At 36.0% G+C, this 22,574-nt stretch overlaps 1 protein-coding gene across 9 annotated transcripts in view; it reads right to left on the bottom strand.

Annotated features, from left to right (window-relative positions):
- The window catches only part of RAPGEF6 (Rap guanine nucleotide exchange factor 6), a 217,024-nt gene that overhangs the window by 96,989 nt on the left and 97,461 nt on the right, over positions 1 to 22,574 (bottom strand). For 8 of the 9 annotated variants that reach the window (XM_040241778.1, XM_040241776.1, XM_040241777.1 and 5 more), the window contains one exon: positions 801 to 932. In XM_040241778.1, coding sequence (XP_040097712.1) covers positions 801 to 932 — 132 coding nt within the window. Of the gene's footprint in view, positions 1 to 800; positions 933 to 16,776; positions 18,703 to 22,574 lie in introns of those variants that run through there. The other variant, XM_040241782.1, reaches the window with a different exon arrangement.

The following is a 22,574-nucleotide window of genomic DNA, read 5'->3' on the forward strand; positions in this document are numbered from 1 at the left end:
TCACACAAATCAAACAGAGAGGCTTTTTTCCATTTTGCACCTGCCTGAAAACTTCCCTTAACAGAGGAATGTAAATTTTCAAAAAAAAAAAACAGCTAAATCCAGGTAACTGAACAGAACCACAGTCTAAAATAAAATGTTTTCCTTAGATAGCAATGGTTGTATTTCAAAGATCAGTACTATATGGTAACCATTAGTCACACGTGGTGCTCAAAACGTGCCTTATCTGAACTGAGACATGCTGTATGTCAATATTCTTTGCCTTTTGAAGACTTAGTTTGAAAAAAATAAAGTATCACATTCATAATTCTTAAAAACTGATTACATGTTGAAATAATAATACCCAAGTATACTATGCTAAAAATATATATTATTCAAATCAATTTTATTTGTTTTAAACTGTGGCTACTACAAAATTTAACAGTCTCTACAATACAAAGGCAACTCTAATTTTCTTCATGACTTTACTTACAGAAGACTTAAATAATCAACTATCATAAAAATCAGTCTTTTTATAAGTTCAGTGGTCTCAAGAACCATTTTCTAATGAAAGCAAATATATATTAATATAGATTCACCTGTAAATTAAGAACACTATATTCACATACTGTTGGACCATATTTAATCACTCTCAAAAGATATATCACCTGTTTCATTAGGCTTGTAAATCTGAAACGTAAATAAAGCACATTTTCTCAAATATTTTATCTCTGAATTTCATAATCTAATTAAAAGATATATGAACACCTAAGGCATAAGCACAAGGTATTTGGCAGAATTAAAAACTCCTAAAGTATTACCTGATAGATATCAGATAAACTGCTGCTTCCAGAGTCACTGGCGATGCTACAACCAGACTGACTAGAAGACACGTGAGTCACCTGTGGATGAGGGTTGTCTGCAATGTGCATCTTGGTAAGATCGGCTGGAAGCTGAAGACAAAGAAAAATAGTTTACAATAATCTAAATATCAAACATTAGCATTAGAGAGTTCTTGACACTGTGTAACTTCTGCAACAAAATTATATGTATATTTCTCTGCAACCTAATTTCTAATCTAAATTCTCCATTTTAAGAAAAATCTCAAAAAATGGTAAGAACCAAATTAGTATTCTATTAAGCAAGCCTACAGTGGAAGCTCATTGATGAGTTTTCAAAAGAGATTACCATAAATAAGGGTATTTTAGAGGGAAAAACTGCCTTTTCCTTTTCCTCAAATAAAAATAATTGGCTGTTGCTTCTTAAAGTATAAGAATACTATCCCCTCCCCACCCATAAGCACACACACCCCTAATACAAAATGGTTGGAATACGAGAATAAAATAGCAATATCTTGGATTAAAGTACAGCATCTAGCATCAAGACTTCAGAAAAGCAAGCATTCAATATTCCAAAATTTCAGTAAGCCTTTTTTTTTCATTTAATACTGTATTAGCTTATAGTTGGCCCCTAAAAAAACTTATTAGTAATCATAATGATGTAATGAATGTCTGTGCCAGGTATATGGCTACAGAGACACAGAAGTCAACGCTTAATCCCTCCATCTCATCTTTCATATGATTATGCTTTTATCAGGGATGAAAGTTGTACAATATAATTCACACCATAAAACTTTAATAAAAAACTTTACAAAATAAATGCTATAGGAATTGAGATAAGATACAAACCACTGTGCTCCAAAGCAGTGAGAGCTTTACATTGCAATTTGACGACATATTTTCCAAATAATTTCTCTGCAACTTGCTATTCAGGACCATTGAGAGAAATCTACATTTTAGAGCAGGGTTTCTCACTGCTTTATTATACAAAAATGTTAAAGAAACACGTGAATGATAGTGGAAGCTAAATAGACTCTAAAGAAGAAAATGTCCAAACCTATGGTCAAATACTAAAAATTACACACAAAAAAACTACATCACTAACGTCCCCTGCTGGGACAGGTGATACAGATGTATCCTGTAATGCTTTGGATTTGGACCCCAGGCAGTATTTGTTGCTGTTGTTTAGTCGCTATGTCGTGTCTAACTCTTTTGTAACCCCATGGACTGTAGCTGGCCAGGATTCACTGTCCATGGGATTTCCATGGGATGGCTTGTCATTTCCTTCTCCAGGGGGTCTTCCAGAACCAAGGATCAAACCTGAGTCTCCTGCACTGGCAGGCAGACTCTCTACCACTGCAACACTCAGAAAGTATGTTATACCCTATCGGGAACCAAGATTGCTAGGAGAAATATCAGTCTCAGATATGCAGATGACACGACCCTTATGGCAGAAAGCGAAGAGGAATTAAAGAGCCTCCTGATGAAGGTCAAAGAGAAGAATGAAAAAGTTGGCTTAAAACTAAACATTGAAAAAACTAAGATTATGGCATCTGGTTCCATCACTTCATGGCAAATGGATGGGGAAAAAAATGGAAACAGTAACATTTTAATTGGGTTTTATCCTCTTGGGCTCCCTGCTGTTCATGACTACAATCACAAAATTAAAAGACATTCGTTTGCTCCTTGGAAGAAAAGCTATGACAAACCTAGACAGCATATTAAAAAGTAGGCATCTCTTTGCTGACAAAGGTCTGTATACTCAAAGCTATGGTTTTCCCAGTAGTCATGTATGGATATGAGAGTTGGACCATAAAGAAGGCTGCATGCTGAAGAAGTGATGCTTTCAAACTAGTGCTGGAGGAGATTCTTTAGAGTCTCTTGAACTGCAAGGAGATCAAACCAGTCAATCTCAAAGGAAATCAACCCTGAATATTCATTAGAAGGACTGATGCTGAAACTGAAGCTCCAATCCTTTGGCCACCTGATGTGAAGAGCCAACTCACTGGAAAAGACCCCAATGCTAGGAAAGACTGAGGGCAAGAGAAGGGGGCAGCAAAAAATGATAGCACCACCGATTCAATGAACATGAGTCTGAGCAAGTTACAGGAGACAGTGAAGGATAGGGAAGCCTGGTGTGCTTTAGTCCATGGAGTCGCAAAGAGTTGGACATGACTTAGTGACTGTACAACAAGAACAAAATAAGTGTGATCCAAAAGAAAACTAATGCTCGATTTAAAATCATCTCAATCCCTGATTTTGAATTAAAGTTACATAGGATTAATAGTGCTTCCAGTTAGCTACTGAAAGCAAACACACAACTTCACCGTAGGAAAAAAATCATCCTGGGCTATCAAGATAACAGGACTGCCTGGTGGCTCAGCTCCTCCAATGGAGGAGGCACTGGTTTCATCCCTGGGTTGGGAGATCCCTTAGAGAAGGAAAAGGCAACCCACTCCAGTATTGTCTAGAAGATCCTATGGACAGAGGAGCCTGGTGGGTTACAGACCATGGAGTTGCAAAAGAGTGGGACATGACTTAACAACTAAACAACAGGCCTCAGATTAATTAAAAAAAAAAATTCATGCACAATATCCATTGCTCAAATAAAACCAGGCACATTAAGAGACAAGATGGCATTCATGCAAACTAAGTAATAAAATCTAGAAATCCATGAAGAAAAAACTTTCAAATAATGGAGTTATCAGATACAGATTCTAAAACAACTGTATTTAATAACAGATATCAGGGGTAGACGGTAAAAGCATCTGCTAGCAATGCAGGAGATCCGGGTTCAATCCGTGGGTCAGGAAGATGCCCTGGAGATGGAAATGGCAAACCCAGGCAGTTTTCCACTACTCTTGCCGGGGAAATTCCATGGATGGAGGAGCCTTATAAGCTACTGTCCATGGGGGTCGCAAAGAGTAGGACATGACTGAGCAACTTCACTTTCACCTTCACCAGGGGTTGGCAAACATTGTCTTTAGAGGACTTAAGAGTATGCATTTTAGGTTTTTGTAGGCCACATAACATCTCTGTGGCATTACTTCTTCTGACTTTTTTTTTTTTTTTTAAAAGAAATCAGCAAAATGGAATTCCAATTTACTGTTGGACAACATTGTCTCACACACACATCAAACAGGCCAAAAAAATAGAAAGCAACTTCAGAGATGAAAAAAAAAAAAAAGAACCTTTTTATCTTTGGCCTTTCTAGCCATCTCAGACAAACCAACTACTTATTGTACAGCTAAGTACATACAGAAAATGCTCAGAATAAAATTGTTTTGTTATTGCTGTTTTTGCTTTTTTACACAAGATTTTTTTCTCCTCTGAGATCATAATGAACACGATCACACCACAAGTGAAGTCAGAGGTAGGAAAGAGACTGCTCCCTAAGGCTGGTTTGGTCATCCGGGGTCATTAAAAATGACTCACTCCTAACAACATGTACAAAAATATAAAATGCAAATGAAAACACAAATTTTCCTTTAAAAAGTACTTTAAGAAGAAAAGCAGGGCCTTGGAAATTTGGGTTCTTTTTTCCTTCCCTGCTGCAGATTCATGTTACGGTTTTGGCCGGGTTGGAGAGAACGTGTGTCACCTGCAGGGGGCGCTGGCGTGGCGGGAGGGCAGGCCGGCAGGACGCTACTGGGGGATGACCATGTTTAGACTGAGACAGGAAGTGGAGAGTGAACAGGTAGGTAATGGTGGCCTGTTTCTTTAAACTTTTGGTTTTTTTAATGTGGACCATTTTTAACCTTTTTTTTTTTTTAATTGAATTTGTTACAACCTCACTTCTGTTGTTTATGTTCCAGGTTTCTGCCCTGAAGCATGTGGGATCTTAGCCCCACAACCAGGGACTGAACCCATACCCCCCCTTGCATTGGAATGGACAGCCTTAACCACTGGACCACGAGGGAAGTCTCATGGGTAAGTTTAACTTTTCCTTTTTTTTTTTGCTGTCTAGTCATCCTCATCAGTCTTGGTGTCAACACCATCCTCCTCCTCATCTTCAGCTGCCCCTTTGACCGTAGCTGTTTCAGCCTCCTCACCTTCATCTCCTTCCTCTTCCCCACCGTCACTTTCCTCCTCCTGCTCTCCCCGCCACACCTTTTTCCTCTTTTTCATTGACCTCTTTGTCAACCTCCTGCTCCCCACTTTGCTCATTAGCAGGTGCTTCTCCCCCATTCTCTGCCTCCTCCACAGCTCCCCTCTTCTCCTTTGAGTCCCTGGTGTTACGCTGAAGCTGCTGTCCACAGCCACGGCTGACATGATGGGGCAGGCCAGTGATCCTATGCAGTGGTTTAACAGGAAAGAAAGCGAGAGTCTGAGGAGGCTCTCCAGAAAGCTGCTGGAGGCCAAGGCAGAGGTGGCTGAAGCACATGCGAAATCAGACAAGGGAACAATGTAGAGATGGCACTTCAAAGCAGCCAGTGGGGCAACATAGTTTTTTTAAACAATTAAAAAAAAAAATTGGCTGTGCCATGCAGCATGTGGGATCTTAGGTCCCTGACCAGGAATTGAACTTGTGACCCCTGAATTGGAAGAGAGGAGTCTTAAGCACTGGCCCATCAGGAAAGTTTCATAAACAACCTTTTAAAAACGTAAAAACTGGGCTTCCCTGATGGCCAGTGTTCAGGAGTCTGCCTGCTCGTGCAGCAGACATAGGTTCAATCCCTGGCCCGGAAAGATCCCACATGCTGAGAGGCAGTTAAGCCCATGTGCCACAACTACTGAGCCCGTGCACAGGAACTGCTGAGCCTGTCTGCTGCGACTACTGGGCCTGTGTGCCTAGAGCCCACGCTCTGCAACCTGAGAAGCCACCGTACTGCGACGAAGAGCAGACCCCACTCAGAGCAGCTACAGAAACCCCGTCGACAGCAGCAAAGAGCTAGCAGAGCCATCAGTTAGTTAATTTAGATGGGCACTGTCCTTTAAAACATAAGACTAAACAAAAATGTAAAAGTCATCCTTAGCTCAAAAGTAATTAACAGCTCAATGGCAATATCTGGCCCAGGTTAGCAATCGGGACATACATAAAGAAACATAGGTCTAAGAACTTTAGCAAAGAAAAAAACTAACAAAGAATGAAATGAAAGTTCTAGAATTCAGAAATACAATTATGTAAATTTTAAAAGTCAACAGATAGATCAGTAACAAATTTGACAGAGCTAAGAAAGAAAAAAAGAAAATAAAGATTGGTTTCAAAAAATGTCCAGTAAGAGACATGAAGAGTAAGAAGAATGAAGTTAGGAAAGAAGGGGCAAGAGCCACAGGAGATACAGTGAGAAAGTAGCATCAGAATAAGCAGAGTCACAGAAACAGAAAAATACTTAATGCACAGAAATGATGGCTGAGCAACTTGCAAAGTTAACAAAAGATACAAAGCCATGGATCAAGTAGCTTTAAAAATTACCAGTAACATACATAAAAGCCAAACCATATTATATACACCAGGGTAAAAGTGTCGGGGAGGGGAGGGGGGCAGTCAGAGAAGAAGACTTAAAAGTAGTCTACAAAAAAAGAAATTACTTTGACAAGAACAAAATTAAACTGACAGCTGACTACTCAACAATTTGGAAGCCAGACAATGGAGTGTTATCTTCAAGAGCTAGAATTCTACACCCAGTAAAAACAGTTCTCAAGATGAACAAGATAGTAATTTTCAGAGAAACAAAAAGGAAGAGAAATACTCCCACAGTATACCTACAGTGAAGAAAATCCACTAAGAGACAGAAAATGATTCTAAATGAAAACTTCTAGATGAAGGAAAGAAGGAAAACCAATGAAAACTGGAAATGTGTGGGTAAATCAACATGAATATTGATTATATGAAACACTAACACAACCCAAAAGAAAGTTTATGTAGTTTTATTAATGTCAGATAAAGTAGACTTCGAGGCAAAAGCATTAACAGAAACAAAAAAGGACATTTCATAACGATAAAAAGTTTGACACTAAATAGACAAGCACTTAGTAATATAGCCTCAAACTGTATTAGATAAAATAATGATAACAATAAAAGGAGAACTACATGATTCTACAATTATGTTATAAAAACTTTACCACAGATCTCTCATTAACAGAATAAGTGAATTAAAAAAACAAGTGAAGATACAGAAGATATGAACAAAATACACAAACTTAAAGTGTATATACATAAAATGCTGCAATCAAAAACTACATATTTTCTTTTAGGATTCCTACATAAACATTCATAAAAATTGACAATAAGGCAGGCCCAAACATAATTCAAAAGCTTAAAATCACAGAGAGACTATCCCATGATTACAGAGCAAGTAAGGCAAAATAATAAAACGATAACTAGAAAATTATTATGCACTGGGAAAGTATAAAACAAACCTCTAAATAGCCCACCTTTGACTGTGTGAATCACAACAAACTGGAAAATTCTTAAAGAGATGGGAATACCAGACCACCTGACCTGCCTCTTGAGAAATCTGTATGCAGGTCAGGAAGCAACAGTTAAAACTGGACATGGAACAACAGACTGGTTCCAAACTGGGAAAGGAGTAACCATCTCATCCTCTGTCGTCCCCTTCTCCTCCCTCCTTCCCCCATCACCGACTCAATGGACCTAAGTTTGAGTAAACCCTGGGAGTTGGTGATGGACAGGGAGGCCTGGCGTGCTGCAGTCCATGGGGTCATAAAGAGTCGGACATGACTGAGTGACTAAACTGAATACTGAAATAGCCCACAGGTTAGAAAGTCACATCAGAAATCAGAAAATATTTAAACAATAAAAATTAAAATGCCATATATCAAAACTTGTAGAATAAGCTACAAGTTATTAATGATGAGAACTAAAAAAAGAAGCAGAAAAACAAAGAGCTGCCAATAATTGGTTTCAACAATACAGAAAATAGGAGTATATTTAAGCTCAAAGATCTTCCTCTACTTAGTTTCTACTGTTTAGATACAAAGAAAAAAATCTTATCTAGTCATAAAATAGATAGAAAGGCAAAGACTGAACATATTAATAGTTTTAAAATGACAAATGACAGGTTGGGGTTTTGGGATAAGAAGATAGAATTCTATATTCCAAGATTCCTACAGAGGTAAGACCAAGGAGGAGGTCATCCATAAAAGTAACACAGTGAACCAAAGCCACAAGAGCATGTCTACAAACTAGCTTGGTAATGATGCTTATACTGTACTGAGTAACTGTCATCCTTACTAGATCCTAAACCTCAAGCATTATTATTATCATCCCTACCTTTCTGATGAGGAACTGAGGCAATCAGATTAACCGACTTGCCCTAGATCACACACTCAGGAAAGCTGTGTAGCTGGAATTCAAATCCAAGTTTATCTGATTTTAGTACTCTCCGCTATTCTCTTACTTTATGCCAGAACTCTGCTGGTAACATAAAGATGAAAACAGACGGTTCTTATCTTTAAGGAGCTCAGTCTAATAGTGGAGAGAACAAATTGAGTTATATGCTTTCTAATTCATGAAGAAAATACAGATCTTCATATAGGAATCCCCTTAATCTTGGCTACCTGATGGGAATAATGATGATGGTGAGTTAAGCTAACATTTGAGTGCTCATTATATTTACCAAATATGTAAATTATAGCAATTAACTCCTTTTACATGCTTTTTACCAATCATTTAATCTGAGTAATGAAGTGAAAGTGAAAGTTAGTCGCTCAGTTGTGTCCGACTCTTCGTGACCCCATGGACTAAAGCCCATCAGGCTCCTCTGTTCATGGGATTTCCCAGGCAAGAATACTGGAGTGGGGGAGTGGGTTACCACTTCCTTCTCCAAGGGATCTTCTTGAACCAGGGACTGAACCTGGGTGTCCTGCTTTGCAGGTGATTGTTTACTAACTGAGCCACCAGTAAGGGTTATTGCAAATTCAAGCACAGTGAGTAAAACAAGAATGATAAATGTGAAAAGTGAAGGCTGTAGTAATGCTTATAAAGGCTAGGGTTGCCCAGATAATTATTATTATTTTACCCAATTTACAGATTAAGAAACCAACACCCAGAGAAGTTTATAAAGGTTGCCCATCATCACATAGCTAGGAAGCAGGAGTATTAAAATCTGAAACTCAGGCCGCCTGACTATAAATCTGTTGCTCTTTCCGATGAAGTTGCTTCCTGATATTAAGTTGAAAGTTCATAACACCCAGAACTTACTATTTTCTTTATAACAAAGAAAACACAAAGGAAAAGGTTTTCTTCCCATAGGAATTCTTGATTTCTTAAATCTTCTCCACTGTCTTTCAGCTCATCTGCCCTTTTTCCTTTCCTGACTGCAGCCAGGACTTAATAGCTGACTTTTCATCAGCAACCTCAATTCACTTACCCCATCATCTTCCAGCCTACCACATCTGGCAAAATTTCCTATTTTTCCACACACATTTTCTATACCTGAGCTTCTGAGCTCTGTTGGAGCTCACTAATCCATGAAGACTAGTGTCAAAGTTTTGTTTGGAGGTTGAGAAGGCAGCTTAGCTAATAGCTTAAATACAGACACAGATTATCAAAGTACATAGTTTTTTGAAGGGAAATGCTTATTACATGAAAAGGGAAAGCGATGTATTAAGAGGAGGCTAAGAGGCAGAACATAAAAAATGTCAAGCTACGTATTATGAAATTCATTTCTATAGCCAACAGAGAACTACTGCAATTTCTGTGAAAAGCAGTGATGTAATATCTACATAGTATGTCTCTAACAGGCTTAACTCAGCAAAGTGTATTACTCTGCTGACTCAAAATACCCTCTCAGTTCAGTCACTCAGTCGTGTCCGACTCTTTGTGACCCCTTGAACCACAGCACGCCAGGCGTCCCTGTCCATCACCAACTCCCGGAGTTCGCTCAGACTCACATCCATCGAGTCAGTGATAGATCCAAGTAATTCTCTGGGCAACTGTTTCACATGCAGATACTCAAACATCCAGGCTGCTTTGGTTTCTTGGCTCTGCCATCTTAACATGGGGTCACTTAAATAATCACAACAAAAGAAAAAAAAGCTGGAAAAGAGTCAACACTGCCATCAACCACAGAAATAAAAATTAATACAAATAAGCTTTTCCCCCATCAGAATGGGAGAAAGAAAATTTGACACTACAAAATATGGGCAACATAATGGAGGAAAACAATATTCTTATAAATTGCCAGTGGGAGTTATGAACTGATACAGCTACTCACAGCTACTCTGGAGAGTCATTTGGGGAGTAGCCACTTTGAGGGAGAAAATGTAAGGAAATGGGCTTATTACATTTAAAATATATAAACCTTAATCCTCAAGAACTCCTCTTTGGGTACCTACTCTAAAGCAGCATACATGTGTCCAAGAGGGAATGTACCAAGACATTCATTACAATGTCAGTAATAGCTCAAAAAAAGAGACAAATATAACAGGAAGAACAGCTAAATTACTATATAGCTCATTATGGAATACAAAGCAATAGTTCAAGGTATAAAATAGATCTATATGTTCAAACCTGGAAAGTTCTCGATTGAAAAACCAAGATTCATGATAAATGTAGACAATATGACTCGTTTTTTAAAAAACATAAACACAGTATCATGTATTTTCTGGATATATACTTATCTAGGTTTGGGGGAAAGATCTGGAGGAAAGTACTAGATAGACCAACAGGAGCACTCTATAGTGAAGGTGGAAGACTGGGACTGGTGGTCTAAAAGGAGTTTTAGTTTTATTTGCAAAATCTAGCTGAGATGTTATTACTTCCATAGAGAGGAAAAACTTCCCTATTAATTTCTAAAAATAACCCATTTGAAAAATTTCAGAACTGAAAACAAATATATACAAGTGAGTACAATAATTTCCCACCTTCCCATTTAAAAGTGTCCACAAACACTGGAATGTGCTGAAATTCTGTAACCCTTAGCAACTAGGGGTTGCTATACACACAGTATACATTTTTTATAAATGTTGAAATATTAAGATCCAAAGATGAGTTTTATCAGAATGTCTTGTGAGAACATGACAAATACTGATATACTTTATTGAAAGTAGAGCCTAGAATGAACATTTAACTTAAAAGCACTGGAAACAAATAGAAAGTGATATAAAATTAGATTTACAACACAAACTCCCAACATAAGGACTTGAATGTGGAGCTGAGAAATGAAGTGAAATAACACTACGTTTTCACTTCACTCCTTTGAATGCAGCATTCATTGTATATGTTCCTATTATATATCACATGTATAAACATTAACATATTGTTATACATTTATATTTCACTTTTACTACCTAATGAAAGCCTACCATAGTGATGCCTACCCCACATATATCACCTGCTCATTGAGTATCTGTAGAAGAATGGAGTAAATATTTGACTTCTAAACACTGTCACTATTGCTCAGATGGTTTCCATGGATATCTGAATAGATAAAGTCTTAGCACATACACATTCAGTATTTCAGGGTGAGTAGCATTTCCTAAACTGTGTACTGAGTTTTCTGGATCTATTGGGGAGGTGGGGGAAGGGCAGGGTTTGATGGCTGAATAAATCAGCAAATAATGGTATAATGGTATACTTAGCTCTTGACAGCAAGCATAAGTGTATTTATGGAGGGTCAAAAAGTTCATTATTTTGCCAACAAAGGTCCATCTAGTCAAAGCTATGGTTTTCCCACAAGTCATGTATGGATGTGAGAGTTGGACTATAAAGAAAGCTGAGGGCCAAAGAACTGATGTTTTTCAACTATGGTGTTGGATAAGATTCTTGAGAGTCCCTTGGGCTGCAAGGAGTTCCAACTAGTTCATCCTAAAGGAAATCAGTCCTGAATATTCATTGGAAGGACTGATGCTGAAGCTGAAACTCTAATACTTTGGCCACCTGATACAAAAAACTGACTCATCTAAAAAGACCCTGATGCTGGGAAAGATTGAAGGTGGGAGGAGAAGGAGACGAGACAGGATGAGATGGTTAGATGGCATCATCAATTCGATGGACATGAGTTTGAGCAAGATTTGGAAGGTGGTGATAAACAGGGAGACCTGGCATACTGCAGTCCATGGGGTTGCAAAGAGTTGGACACAACTGAGCAACTGAACTGAAAGAAGTCTGACAAAGTAGAAATTTGTTTCACCCAACATTTTCAAAACTTCTTTCCCCCCAATATTCATCTTATCAACATTCTGTCAATATAAGAAATCATGCTATGGGCCAATACCATCCATCTATCCAAGAAACATTTATAGGGCAATTAGTTTGGGGAGCAGTGGCAAGGATCTACTTGAACTTAGACTGGCATGAATACAGGTGTAAGTATAGCATAATAATACACAAATGAACACAGTACATATATATACATCTATCTATCCATCTATATATATACTGTATACTTGCCAAAACTCAGGGGTACCTGGCAAGTGTTACACAAATGTTCAAGACTGTACTACATATATTAAAACTTGGTCTGCAGGAATAACCTGCCACAGCTAACAATCACAGTAGGGAAGATGTACCCTTTAACAAACTGCTATCTGAAACATTTTGCCCCTTATAATCCATACTCAAGAGTTATTTCGTTTAGAGAAGGGCATTCAAAGGGCTTTATTAAGTACAAAATAATATTTACTATTAACTTTAAAAATAATGTTTAAAAATTATACAATTCCCCAACAGAACATTATTCCTCAAAAGTTACTATTAAATTCCAAACTGCATTGTTATTACTTTCTTTTCAAAGTGTAGCTACATGTTACAGAGGAACTGTGCCTATCCAGAAATCACTTATCCATTAATTTTAAAACTGTCAAAGAACAAAGATGATTTGTGGGCACAATGTGAAGACTTTAAGTTCCCTGTGCTACTCACAGTAAGACATTTCAGAACCACATACTCATTTACTGAATATATAAATAAATTTCTAACAGGCTTAGTGGTCTAATTTCCTAATTACTCAATAAACAGCACTTTGTGTATATCTAATGCTAGTCATAACATTAGTTGGTATCATGGGTTTGGGGAGACTTTAAGAAACAACTAAAATACTAAAATAACAAATGCAACTTAGAAAGAAAGACCTCATTCTCACTGAAGGTAAAGAGCAGATTAAATGTACTAAAGAGTCCTGACAAAGAACCAGAATCACAATGTTCATTGTGGTAGCCCTAGTCAAACAGGGCTAAGTGAAATGTGACTAGTCAAACTGACATGTTCTAAGTATAAAATGCAAATCTGGATTTACTAAAAACAAACAAAAAGTAAAATCTCATTAATAATTGCATTACATATTTTAAAAACTCAAATTTCACCTTACAGTTATCTTAGAAAATAAGGCAAACAGAAGGTTTAAAATTACATATGTAATCCACATTAGGCCAGGAAATAGTACGCAAACCGGTATAGCTCAGGTAGGGATGTATACTACAGGAGCATACAGAAGACAAAGGGCCGGACACAGCATTTTGGGGTGCTTGGATTCCCGGTACTAGAAAAGAGCTATTGTAGAGTGTTCAGTTAAAAAATGACTAGAAGAAATATAGCTTTAGAACACATTACTCTGGAAGCACAGACTATGAAATGGCAGAAAATCGTACATATAGGAGACAAGAAAATTAGTCAAGGCACAAGAAGATGGAAGTCTTACAGAGTGTAAAAGCAAGACACCAGAATTATACAGTACTAGACGAGAGTATCAAGTGTTAGCTGACAGTGAGAGAGAGAGAGTTAAAAACAGATCCTAAGGCCCCCAAAGCAGTCTGGAGTCTGTTTTAAGGAAACAGAAGTGTAAACTTCTCAAAAGCCCTGAAGGAAACAGCTATAACTAATCACAGCAGCCTGGGGTATATACAGCAGTACTCTGCCTGAGGCATTTAAAATTGCATTTCTAACTCATTATTTTTACTGAAAGATGAGGATACGGGGTATCACTGTTAAATAACAATAAATATTAGTTTTTCAAATTTGAGACACATTTCTCCCCACTTTTTAACATTTTTAAAACCACAGAATTCAATCAATATTTGCAGTTAATAGTGGGTTTGTTTAAAGGGCAAACAGAATTTTTGTGAAAATAGGAAATCAGTTTAAGAGTACCTGGCAATATTAGGGAGACACAAGAAAACTGATGTAGTTGGAGTGAACAAGGAGAAGTGTAGGGGAAGATGAAGGGAAGAAGAGATCACATATTGTCTGGCAAGTCATGGTTGATTTCTACTCAAAAGAAAGAGTGTCAAGGAGGAAGACGTCATCAACTGTTCAAATGCTGCAGATAGGTAAAATAAGGGAAGGGTCAAGAAACAACCTATAGAAAAAAAAAAAGAAACAACCTATATATATTTAGCTGTGTATAAAAGTGAAAATGGCAGCACTTTCTAAACCAGTGACTGCAGGCACACCTAAAGAAAGAAGATGGAAGCCAAGGCAGTAACGCCTCTCTTGTCCAGCAGTCACCTGGGGCAAGCAACTGTAACAGAGTGGATGGTGAGCTCTTAACTAGCAATCAATCGAGAAAGGTCAACCTCATGAAAGAAAAACAAAAACAAAAAAGCTCAACTAAGAGAAAAATTTAAACTTGAAGAAAGAGCTAGTAGACAATCAGGAAAAAAGAACAGCATCCATAAAATGAAAACAAGTTATTAAACAAAGGTGGTTATAATGAAGAATCACTAAGAGATTTCAGAAATGAATAACACAATTATTAAATTTAGAAACTTAAAAAATACACAGCAGGACAGAAACTGATCACAAGTGGAGGATAAGTTAATGAGCTAGAATTTCAAACCAGGAACACACAGAATGAGAAAAAGTACGAAACAAATGTTGAGAGACATTATGGACAGTCCAGAGTTCCAAAATACAAAGTGACAAGAGAAAAAAAAAAGTTGCTGCTTTCAAAAACTAACATAGTTCCCACAACTGAAGACAAATAGGAAATCTTCAGCGTGAGAGAGACTTCCAAATGTCAAGAAGGAAAAAGAAAACAAAAATTAGATAATCCATAATAAAACTTGATGTCATCAAGGATAAAAAACAAAAACAAAGCAAAACACAACTAACAACCAACTAGGAGAAAAGCAGATTTCTTAACACAGGAACAAGAATTACAAAGATCCCAGACTTCTCATCTCTAGTACTGGATGCCAGAAAACAGTGCATTAACTTTTTCAAAGCGCTAAAGGGAAAAGACTTTAGATTTATTATTTCACACACAAATAAGCAACTGTTTGAAGGGTAAACATAGAAGATGGCATCTGAACATTACTGCTAAAACTATTTACTGATCAAGACAATAAATCAATTCAGAAGTAATGAATCTGAGTATTACAATGGGCAAAATATATGAATTAATGAATAAAATACATTAGAAAACCAAAAGCAACAAGTATGAAAAATTAATCACAAGTTTAATTAATCACAATCCAGAGTTAAAATTCTATCAACAGTGAAAGAAGAGTTGGGGGCAAGGGTAGGAGACATGTACTTTATCCTAAATACTTAATTTACTCAGTAAAGTAACAATCACAAAATCCAGCTCAGATAATATCTGCTGTCATTTAATGAAACCTTAGAATTTAATGTTTAAAATCCTCTTTGGGTCTTCTATACTTGTTCAATCTTAAATCAAATGTGGATTATCAGTATCTCAAAAGGCTATTTTTTTGTTAGTATTCTAAAGAATAACCCCTATATCTCATTCTTTTGTTTGAATCTCTTTCACCTGGTTTCCTCCATTTCCTTTCTATGTGTCATTTTAAACCTCAGTGCCAAGTACCAGCAATGCATGGGCCCCACAGGTGGCATCTGCACTGAAAAGATCATCCAGATAATAGTACAAATGAAGTGTGAACCTAGGCATCTTTCTATTCTTTACATTTCAGTCAGCTGTTTGCCAAATGGACAGTGAATTTAAATGTCCTTCCAAAAGCTGCCTTTAAGAGAGACACCCAATGAGCTATCTTTCAGATTAAACAGTACACCATGATGCTATCATAGTATTTCTTCCTTAGTCACCATCAATAGGACAACCTTTAAACAAAGACATGATTTCAGATCATCCTAAGAGATGCTTCCATTGTGTCTGTCTCTATCCAACAGAACCATAAAGCAATCTTTAACATAGTTACTGTTACAATTAAAGTGTTTTCTAAAACACTTGGTTTTATACAAAACTAAAAATTTAGATTTTACTGTTTTTGTTTTGAAATTTATATAACAGGAAAGATAACTTGAGTGTCATCAAATTCCAGATCTCTATATTAATAACCACTGTGAATACAATTTATTAAATTATAGTGTATACTTTCCTAAAACCTAGCAAATCCTTCTGTGTAGCAATTTTGCTTTTTTGTGAGTTAACATGCTTGCTTTAAAATGACAAGTATAATAGACAGTCCTGAGCAATTCCAAACTACGAATGGTTCATTTACTACTATTCTGAAAATAATTAAGATCATTATTAAAAGATTTTTATATAATTACTCTTCATAATGAGTATTCTTCATACCATTTGGCTGCATATGAATTATTATCCAGTATTTGTGAAATAATACAATTCAACAATTTATTTGATAGTACCATATTACCGGAAAATGTTGTATAACACAGACTAAAGATTAGACTAACATAGCTAAATACATTAACCCTTGAAGAAAATGAGGAAATACAATATATTCAAGTTAGAGTATGATCACAGAGATGTATAGAAATAGGCATAAACAAATGATCATTCAGTCTGAAAACACTATACTTCAAATGCACTACACATTTTGAGTCTACAGATTAAGAAAGTATTTTCAAATCCTCTTAGAGGTACATGAAAATATTTAAGAGATTCTTACAAACTGAAAAACAAAAATGGCCACGAGTTTTTTAAACTGCTCTGCAGTTCTTAAAGTTTAAAAAATGTAACAGTATAATACAGCTCATTTAAAATTCAAAACAGAATTTAAATGTAATAATGAGACTATATCACTCTCAAAGAAAATAATAATTACTTACTTTGGAGGCCCATGGCTGAAGACAATTGGCATAACAGCGAACAAGAAAAGCCATTTCCTGAGCTGCAAAGGATAGTTTCCTTTTCAAACCAGAGCCACACCGACGAGTATGTTGACAAAATTGTTAAGTTTCCTTTTTATAAATCATACACCATTTACAGTGTAAACTGCAGTGTAAAGACAGCTTCTCCAAATCCCTTTCAAACTGAAATCAGGAGCTTTCAGTACCTTAGAACTGAGCTTCTAAATTCCTGGAGCAGTTTTCATCAAAATGTTCACTTTTAATAAGCAAGTCACAGTACATCAAGATGTTTGCGTTTCTGGCTCAGAACACAGAGACATACACATGCTTCCTCAGGCACCTGGCACAGACATGCACAGTGGTAACACAACAGTTAATACTGTATCAATCAAAGCAAATAAGGCAACATGCACCAAATCTGTGTTGCTAGATTCTGAGAAACCTTTCCAAAGACAGCTTTGTCTTTTCTTCAATTTATTTCATTCTGTAGAGCAAGCACTGCAGTAATTCTTCTGCCTCAGAAGCAAACCAGAACACTGTATCCTTAAGATGAAAGTTTCTTCTTTATATTGTTAACCATCAGAGGTTTAAAAAAAAAAAAAAAACAACCACTGAGCAAGCGGTAGTTAGAAGATGTATGTTCTAACAGGTTTGTCCCAAAGAATGCCTGAGAATCTTCAAAATTAAAAATTTCTCTATGCACAAGCACTATTTACAGCTCTGCAGCATTGCTCCTTGTTCTAATGCATCAGTAAGACAGTACTGTGGATCTAAGTCTGACGTTCTGGTTGAAATTTTATATATGGTAGGGTACAAAAACACTACATCGTCTGCTCAAGCAAGACTATATGTTAGCGTCTTAATTCCTACTGTCCTTGCCTGTTTTACAGCAGCTCCCTAAGGAGAAGCTCCTATTGATTCTATGCTCTGCAGTAAGATGAAATATCTAATAAGAAGGAAAGAGAGTGGGAGGAGAATAGAGCTAAAAGGATGACATCACCTGTATAGAAAGCCTTCAGAAACTGCATTAGATCAATTGGCTACTGTATCTGCAGATGTAGCCCAAAGAGCAGTTTACTGAAAACACACACACACCCTTCTATGAGACCTGTCAACAAGCTAAATTCTATAAGAAAAAAATTGGCTCAAGCATCTCTGTTTCAGTTTTAAAATTCATTTTTATTTTTAATTCTGTTCACTGATGCACAGCTTTATTTGGGAAGCCATATTTCCTAATATTACTATTCAAATTTAACATAGGCTTATCCTCCCAAGAGAAAACAATCAGCTCTAGTAAGATACTCTTGCACTGCAAATACAGAAGGCTGCCTAGTTCTCAGATGTCACATATGTATTCTGCTTGTAAAACTTCCTATTTATCAAGTAACTGTTTTGAAAGGTGTAACCCTCAAGATTATTCTAAATTAACATTAAAAACATCAAAATTGGCATGAAGATTTATATGTGAATAATAAATTTAAATGGAAACAACAGAATTTCATTGTGCAAAGGGAAACTGGAAAAAAAATCACAAGCAAAACAGCTGACATGTAGCATTTACCAATTCCCTCTGAGGAAAAATCATCTATGCAATATGGTACTTTCCTACAGCCCAATGCTAGATTCCTAGAAAGAGACAAGCAGCAAGTAAAATTCAGAAAAGAAAATGATTCAACCTGCTTCCAAATTGAGCTTGGTCTAAAAGGAAGCATCATTTTTCTATAAAAATTATAGGAAAAAATGAATTGTCACACCCTCTCCAATCTGAAAACACAATTCCTCTAATACCCACCCTACTCTTCAAGATTCTGTCACAAGGCATCTAAGTGCAGGTACTACCACAAAGAGTTTCCACTAAGCTATAATGGTGCTTTCCAATAGCCAAAGTAAAACATAGTTTCCAGCGGTTTAAAAAAAAAAAAAAAAAAAAAAAGGTACCACCCCTCCAGGCAGTAAAATTATAAGAATAACATCAGTAAATAACTCAAAGTAATAGAACTACCTTGCTTTATTGACCTAACACCATTTTAAGGGGAAGAGTATGTGCAACATAAGAGAAATTATTACCTAAGAGATAGGTGTTATTACAAAGGACTCTACTGTCAAAGGGATAAATACCTCATTATTAGCCAAAAAGAAACAAGCAAAGTAACAAAAGATTTCCAATACCCCTGGGCAAAGTATAAGTCACTTTCTGAACAACACTTTGCTGCCAATCTGAATTATGTTGCTACTTACAAGAACAGAACTGACTTTAGTAAAACTTATTCTGACCAAAATCGTATTTTCACAATAAGTGATTATAAATGAATCTGGGTTTCCATAAAACTTAAGAATTACTTGTTTTCTGAAAATATTTCAGAAGAACATACAAAATGTACATATAAACATACAACTAAATTAGCAAATGAACATGACTCTGGCTTTCAAAACCTGAAACACAGAAAACACTTACAGGCTGATTTATCAGCACCAATGTATGTTTTCAACCCAATTAATTTAAATAAACTACAATGAGTTGGAATTTCAACAAAAAGTTAAGTATTCAAGAATAAATTAACTAAAATCTAATTTTAACAGTCATTTTTAAAAACAGGATAATGATAGTAGGTACCTTGTATGTAAATGAAGCCGAACATTTTCTAAAGATAATTTCTAAAAGATATTTTGTACATAAACATTAATGCCGCTGAAGAACATTTTAGTTTCAATGTGAGCTAATAATTATACTCACGTATAGAACCAACAGGATAAATTACAACCAAATCAAAAAGCAAAATCCTAAAGGGCACCTTTTCCCCTTTTTATAAATCATGATGATAGCGCACAAAGAAGGACCTCAAGCTGAGCGAGAGAGAGACAGCCATCTCTTAGCTGCTTTAAAAAAACACCCTGCCCTGTGTACGAAATGCAATCCACTAATGCCATATGTTAGAATTACTGTAGTAAACACTGGCTCAATAAAGGAACAACTCTCTTTTCCTTTAGTTTGGCCTGGAAGTGAAGATGACATCATCCTTTTCCTTGTTCTACCAATCGTCTCACAGTATCTGCCATGCTAGGGAACTGTACGGTGAGCCTAGCATGAAAAATCTCCCTGTGCAAGAATACTATGAAAGAAACAGGTCAAATTATATATTTAGCATGTGAACCCACAGCCCCTCTGATGATACACTTTACCACAGTTTCTTCAGAAATAATGACTTACTCTCTTAACTACTGATCAAAAATATAAGCATCCTTTAAAAAGTCAGTAATTTATCAAATAACTAAAATATATGATTAGGTGAATAAATGACTTTTCACTTTCATTACTTAAAAATTTTTATCATGGAGCTCATTCCGTTACCTCATCAATTCAAATAAATTGAAGTAACTCAGGCAAGGGAGAATGCCCTGATGGATAACTATTTAAGAACACATTTTCCCTGCACGTGAAATGCCATAATGATGCTAAGCCACACTAATGAAATCTTTAGCTTTAAAACAATCTTTCAAACTACTACCAAATAAAGCAATCAATGTATGCATCTGCAAAGCTTCAAACCATTTAAAATAGTTTTATAAAAATGTAAATGCTATATAGTTAATAATTATATTCATATTATAAATGACACTGTGTAAAGTAATTAAAATATATTACCTAAACCATTTCTAAACAAAAATACAAAGCAGAACATTTGAAATCATATTGTATAGAAAGCCAAATATGAGGTTCTAATAGTTATTAAACTATAAATATACCTTTTATTTCAATAAGTAACACAGAAAAGGAACAGAAAAAAGGTAATCACGGAAGAAGCTATCAGAAAATTAAAAATGAGAATAAGTTATCATTTTGAGACATTATGGAAAACAAAAACCCAACATTAGCAAAAACCAGGTTTACAGTAATCTCAGGCACAGTCATACATAACACTTTATTCCTTATCTGCACAGTGAAATATTATAACCAGAGTTTAGAGAAGTCAAACTCAAAAGGAGATAAGATTAAAAGAAAAATTATGTGGTTTTACAAAACAAAACACACAGGCCACTCAGTTCTGTATTTTAGTTGTAAGCGTTTGGCCTTTAAAATATAAACTGTTAAATGTGCTTATATATATAGTAAAAATACTTTAATCCTTTTGAAAAATGAATGAATAGATGACACTACCATAACGTCTGAGGCAACATGCAAGCCCTTTTAAAGGATCACAGTAAGCTTTCCTACTCCCCCCCAGCTTCTGTCCCTTGCTTAACTTCAACATTTGAAATGAATTTTTGTAGTTATCAGACATGGTTAACTCTAATTACTGGTGCCCTTCAGGAATTCCTGCTTTGAAACTGCATCCCCTCTGTTCCTCAGCCTTTTTGGAGACAGGAAAGCCACAGCGGCAACCCTCTCCTTCTATTCTATAAGGAATAGTGTGCTGCAGCGTCCTGTCATCTACGCCCACTAAACGACCAGCACCACGCTGCTGAAAGCCCTGTCAGAGCCACCAGCAGGACACACATGCACTATGAAATATCATCCTCCCTTAGGGAGTGATGGAGGGAGAAAAACCAAAGAGGGAGAGGGAAGCCTTCATCATCAACTAAGGTGATGTAAGCTTCTATAATTAGAATCAGTGAAACCGAAGGAACAATAAAAAGGCACCACTAAGCTTCTACTTCCACTTTAGAGTGCAGTTGAAGCAAGCATTTTTTTTTCACTCACACACACACACACAAATACACTATGAATTTATAGTAATCAGTCAAGTATGCTATATACTGTATGCAAAGTCAATGCAAAGTTTTAATCAAAGGTATTGTTTTCTACAAAAAATGAGACCTGCCCAACAATGAAAAGATACCTGTATGTATAAACATGAATGAAAAAAGAAATCTCACTAAAAAAATTAAACTATTGAGAATATTCTGTCCATCTATAAATTCCTGGAATATATTAGAGACTTTTTGTTATCACTTCTGTAATTTTAAATACTGCATTTTCTGGTATTACAAAAGCTAAATGTTAAACAGTACAGTTACTGAATAGATAACAAATCAAATTAAAAGGCAGTAACAGTCAGGATTATTATCTATTTGCAATGTCTGAGTAGTTATTTCCCTTGGAATGCTCTAAAAAATCATTATCTTAGGCCATTGGTATGTGTATATAGTATCAGAGTTGTTTCAAACAATCTTCCAAAGAGCTTTCTGTAAAGTGTTTCATGTGTGATAAATATCTTTCCGATTCTGGTTCCCTGGGCAGATCCACAGTAATCAGTGTCATCTTAACAAAAGAGAGAACTGTCTCAGAAAAGCAGAGGGGCATGCCCCTGCCCTCCTTCCAACGCTCCTGAAGCTCATACAGGGTGAATGATAATTTTTTTTTAAAAAAACTACTAATTAGAAGTTAGAAATATTTATGTAAAGCATTAAAAATAACTTTCATACCCATATGAAAAATAATTTTCATACACTGTGAATCAATCCTAAGGGGGGAAAAAAATCAGTCACAGATATATTCATACAAGTTGTAGTAGGAGGGAAATGAAACTGCATGAGAATACTCTGTTGTAATATTAATATTAAAAATAATGTTCAGGGAAAAATTTAATTCCTTGAGAAGTAGAAAGACAGGATAACTAAATATTCAGCATTATCTAAATCAGTCAAAAAGATATTGATGATTTAATCAAAAAACATGCATTTAAAAATCATTAGCCACATTTGCTATCTCTGGTTTTGAGGATTACAGTAAACTTATTTCCTTTTTAATATTCTTCTATATTTTTCAACATTACTAC

Source organism: Oryx dammah, unplaced genomic scaffold, assembly GCF_014754425.2.
Source record: "Oryx dammah isolate SB20612 unplaced genomic scaffold, SCBI_Odam_1.1 HiC_scaffold_5, whole genome shotgun sequence".
Lineage (NCBI taxonomy): Eukaryota > Metazoa > Chordata > Mammalia > Artiodactyla > Bovidae > Oryx > Oryx dammah.